The sequence below is a fragment of the Echinops telfairi genome, unplaced genomic scaffold (genome assembly GCF_000313985.2).
Source record: "Echinops telfairi isolate 266 unplaced genomic scaffold, ASM31398v2 ScPeMD7_9;HRSCAF=40, whole genome shotgun sequence".
NCBI classification, from domain to species: domain Eukaryota; kingdom Metazoa; phylum Chordata; class Mammalia; order Afrosoricida; family Tenrecidae; genus Echinops; species Echinops telfairi.
In genome coordinates, this window is record NW_022103906.1 from 12,020,544 (window position 1) to 12,025,841 (window position 5,298).

General features: G+C 39.4%; 1 protein-coding gene across 1 annotated transcript in view; it reads left to right on the forward strand.

Moving 5' to 3' along the window:
* The first annotated feature begins 2,446 nt into the window (after window positions 1–2,446).
* Window positions 2,447–5,298, forward strand: part of DEFB108B (defensin beta 108B) — an 8,928-nt gene continuing 6,076 nt past the window's right edge. The window contains exon 1 of the mRNA XM_030884644.1: window positions 2,447–2,504. Within this exon, the coding sequence (XP_030740504.1) occupies window positions 2,447–2,504 (58 nt within the window). The remainder of the gene's footprint in view (window positions 2,505–5,298) is intronic.

Consider the following 5,298-nt stretch of genomic DNA (forward strand, 5'->3'; position numbering starts at 1 on the left):
AACAATAAAAGGCCTACAAAGTGAATGATGACAGCAGTGATAAATATACAATCAACCATTCAAGACAAAAAGAGCACCCCCCTAAAAAAAAGCTGGAAGAAAGGAAGGAGTAGGAAAGAATGAATGGAAACAGGGAGACTCAGGGTACGTGGGAAGAGTGATGGTACATTGAGGGGATTGCAAGCAATGTCATGAAGCAAGTCGCTTATAAATTATCGAATGAAAGCTATTTTACTCTATAAATTTTCACTCGACCCTCAATAAATGTATTTTAAAGATGAAAACAGCCTAAGTGCCCAACAATGGATAAACAAACTATAGTATATGCACACAGTGGACTACTGCCCACACTTAAAGAATAATGAAGAACCTGTAAAACACCTCTGTTTTATCATATTATTGGGGGCACACACAGCTCTTATCACAATCCATACATACATCCATGTGTCAAGCACATTTGTTTATATATTGCTATCATCATTCTCAAAACCTTTTCTTTCTACTTGAGCCCTTGGTATCAGCTCCTCATTTTTTCCTTCCCTCTCCCACCCTCTCCCTCCATCATGAACCCTTTATATTTATAAATATTTTTTTCATGTCTTACACTGACTGATCTCACTTCGCCCACTTGTCTGTTGTTCATCCCCCTGGAAAGGGGTTATGTGTTGATCATTGTGATCGATTCCCCTTTCTCGCCCCACCTTTCTCTTACCCTCCAGGTATAGCTACTCTCATTATTGGTCCTGAGGGGTCATCTGTCCCGGATTCCCTGTGTTGTAAGCTCTTATCTGTACTCATGTACATGCTCTGGTCTAGCTGGATTTGTAAAGTAAAATTTGGGTCAGAATATTGAAGGGGACGAAGCATTAAAGAACTAGGGAAAGTAGTATGTTTCTTCGGTATTATACTGCACCCTGACTGGCTTGTCTCTGCCTTGTGACCCTTCTATAAGGGGATGTCCAATTGTCTACAAATGGGCTTTGGGTCCCCACTCTACACTCCCCCTCATTCACATTGATATGATTTTTTATTCTGGGTCTTTGATGCCTGATACCTGATCCCATCGGCACCTCATGATCACACAGGCTGGTGTGCTTCTTCCATGTGGTCTTTGTTGCTTTTAAGCTAGATGGCTGCTTGTTTATCTTCAAGGCCTTAAGACCCCTAACACTATCTCTTTTGATAGCTTGGCACCGTCAGCTTTCTTCACCACGTTTGCTTATGCACTCATTTTGTCTTCAGCGATTGTGTTGGGAAGGTGAGCATCACAGAATGCCAGGTTATTAGAACAAATTCTTGCATTGAGGGAGTACTTGAATAGGAGCCCAATGTCCATCTGCTACCTTAATACTTAACATATAAATATATGTACATAGATCTATTTCCCTGTTGTTATATATAAATATATTTACATATGTATATGCCTGTGTTTAGGCTTCTATAAATGTCTTTTGCCTCCTAGTTCTTTCCTCTATTTCCTTTTACCTTCCTCTTGTGCCACTATCATTAAAACACCTCTTAACTTGAATGAACCTGGAGAACATTATTCTGAGTGAAATAAGTCAGTCACGAAAAGGACACATATTGTGTGGGACCACTATTAGAGAAAGTCGAGGACAGGTTTTACATGAAGAAACATTATTTGATGTTTCCAAAAGTTGAGCTGTGTAGGAAAGGGAAATAACTAACTAGAAAGTAGGCATGCATTAATTTGAGTGAAGGGAGAAGTAATGCACAATAAGGAAGAGATACACACAACATGATGAAAGCAAAGAAAGATGCTGAAAGGAGGGCAAATTCTATTGTATACAAAACTCTCTACACTAACAGCAATTATAAAAGTTGATTTTCAAGTAAATATATAGGTATGTATGTTAGCTAAGCAGGCATAGGTTGACACATGTGAGCATATTCATAATCATATATAGGTTTGGCAGAGGATCCTTCTACATGTTCACTAAACTAACAACAATGTAGTAAACACCACTTCATGATCAGTGAGTGCACGATAGGAGCTCAAAGCAGGAGTGAGTGGGGAGATGAGGAGCGCTGGGAAGCATTCATGAACAAAATGACCAGTCATTAGTTAAACTATCTGGCTACTCAACATAGCCTAACTTTTCATAGCTTAGTATAAATTGTTCTTTGTTCACAAACTTTCATCTGTTGCCAAAATGCTAATAGCTTATGTTCCCATTTAACAATGGTTTTTGGTCAAAAATGTACACCCACACATTCTCGCGAACTAAGGGTACAAGAAAACAAGGACTCTGAGATTTCCCATCAAGATTATTCTTTACACAAAGTACTCTTCTTCGCATGATGATCACTAATGAGTACAGAAAGTACTTATTGTGCAAAGTCATTCCACTGAGGCTAGAGGACCACAGATGGGAGTTTTCTCCGACTGTTGGAAACAAAGTCAAGTTCTCTCCTCTCATCAGCCATGGGGAATTTTGTTCTCCTCTTTGCCATTTTCCTCTTCATGAGTCAAGTTCTACCAGGTAACAAAATAAACTTTGCATTAGTAAGAGTATTAAGTATTTGCATTAGGCTGAGCTCTTGGGCCAGGTTGGGGAGAGGTCCCATAGAAACCTGGAAAAGTCATTTGCTGAGGAGACCTGAAGCCATCTAATCCATTAGTTCTCCACAGCATCTCTCGGCTGTGTGAATTGAAATCAGAGTCTTTCAAATGCTTAAGACGCTTTCTTCTCCATCATCAAAGTTGAATTTAGTTAGGCAAGCTTATCAGCTGCTTCTGGATCTAGGTGACAGAAAATTCAGCATTGGTGGTCTTTAAATGTGCTCTATGCACTATCACTGAAAGCAAATTCTCCTAACACAGCATACGAAGCAATTCCAAGTTGAAGACAGTAAGCAGAAAGAAGGGATGATCTCTTCATAGAAAGATGACTGTAAGTCTAAGAAACGTCCAACCCATTGGCCCTCGGTCCTGTTGGTTTGGACTGGAGCCTATTCATTAAGGCTTCATCCTAACCCTTGGTTTCATGCCTTCCTTTGAACTCCCAGTCTTCTAAACTAGAACGTAAACACAAGAATCAGGCGATCGTGCAGTGAAAGGTGTCCTCCTACATTCAGCATTCAAAGGCTCTAAGAGTTATTATGCACAGACACTTTGCTAGCGCGGTGTGTAGCATTTCTTCCCCCAAATGGAGCAAGACATCTAAAACATATGATGTAATTTAGACCCAGATACTATGGACTTAAATCCTGCAGACCCAAGGAAAAATAATTTATATGTATGAAGTAGAATGGTTTATCTTTTCCTAGGAAACACAGATCGCTAGGGTTCAGAAGAAACAGAAAGGTACTAGATGTCTGAATGTCAGCAAACCTTTTATGTTTTCAGTAAGTGCTCATATAAGTTATATGCTGTTTTCAAAAATACGTTTCCCATAATGTCCAACAGAAGGTTCACTGCCTATTCTTGTTTCATTCAGACTTTAACCCTTTGAGTCTGTGGTTTAAAGGACTGCATACTGTTAGTGATTAAAGAGTATTTCAGATTTGAAAAACCACCCCATGTAAGGTACCTCTCAACTTTGCTTCAGAAGAACTAAAATCAATGATGTAAAGGGAGAGACTGGAGAAGGAAAGCCATTTCATTTTGTGGGCTATTTGCTGAGGCTCTGCTAAGAAGTAAGCACTCAAAGAAGTCAGATGGTGACCTTTGCCTTCCAGGGGGCTATATCAGCCGCTTTTGTTTCTATAGTCCTGGAAAGGGTCAGTAAGTTCTAAAACTAGAGTATTGTCACAGAATGAAGGAAAATTTCATAGGTGAGAGAGCAGAACAAAATAAAACAGATGCCAAAGGAAAAAGGGAAGTGCCCAAAGTGAAATGTTACAAGCCCACGGCATTACACCTTGTTGCTTTGGTTGTATGGGTGGCATAGAGTCGATATGGACTCAGAATCAATCACTGCCTGGTCCTGCACCATCCTAGCAATCGGTGCTACGTTTGAGCCCATTGTTGCAGCCTCTGTGCCAATCTCTCTCATAGAAAGTCTTCCTGTTTTTCTCTGTCCTTCGACTGGTCCCTCCTAAAAATATTTCCAGCGTACATGAAATGAGGCCTCTACATACTCCCTATAAGTAATGTTCTGGCTGCGCATCATCAGGTGCATCATAGTCTGGAAGTGACACCTTTGCTTTTGAGCACTTTAAAGAAGTCGGTTGCAGATTTGCCCCATTGGATAAGTCAATTGCTTATTTAACTCCTGTTTCAAGGGGCACTGATTGTGGATCCAAGTTAAATGAAATCGTTGCCCATTTCAATATTTTTCTGTGTGTATGAGGATGTGACTTGTGAGGAGTTTTGCTTTCTGTATGCTGAGGTTTGTCCATACTGAAGGGGGTCATCTTTAGTTTTCATCAGCAGTGCGTCAAGGCCTCTTTGCTTCCATCAGGCAAGGCTGTGTCATCTGCACACTACAGGTTATTAATGAGTCTTCCTCCAAGCCTGATGCTGTGTTCCTCTTCATATTGTCAACTCTACCTACTAAATCTAAATACTCTCTCTTCTCTCTTTGAGGTTCTTACACAAACCCCTGCCTGCTTAGTGGCTGTGGTTTCCTATATCTGCTTTCTTGTTTATTTTTGAAACAAAAATAAGTACTCCAGAAATCTAGTCTGATGGCTACAGCAAGCTTATAGGTCTTTCTCTTGATATGTTTACTGAATGAGAACTTCACTAGATGCTGATGGACAGACTGTCTCAGCAAAAAGGCTTTAGTTTTCTCATAGTTCTAATTTTGGAAAATTATTTTTAATATGTGGAAATAATTTCTTGAAATTTTCACATATTAGCCCTAGATGCTTCTACCCTTTGGGTTACTCGAAATATATCTAATTGCTTTGCTTAGCCAAATGTGTATGTGGAGAAAATGTAAGAATGATTTTTCTAAATATGTTGGCTCTATGAATTAGCTTCACCACCTCCATTAATTGAGCACTCATTAAATTCCTGGTACTCTGCTAAACACTTTGTATGTATTAACTCACGTGACCCTCCTAATTTGGGGAGGTTCTGTATTTGCCTGCGGGACAAGGATTAGAACCCTTATAACTAGCAGCACATCTCGATGCTTTAAATAATCAATTGTGTTGTATTTAATACTATTTGTTGATATGAATGAGGCTAGACTAAAAATTATAGAGTACTCCTCAAAATGCTATCTTCTTTTTTTTTTTTTTAAACATTTTATTAGGGGCTCATACAACTGTTATCCCAATCCATACACACATCAATTGTGTAAAGCGTATTTGTACATCATTTCT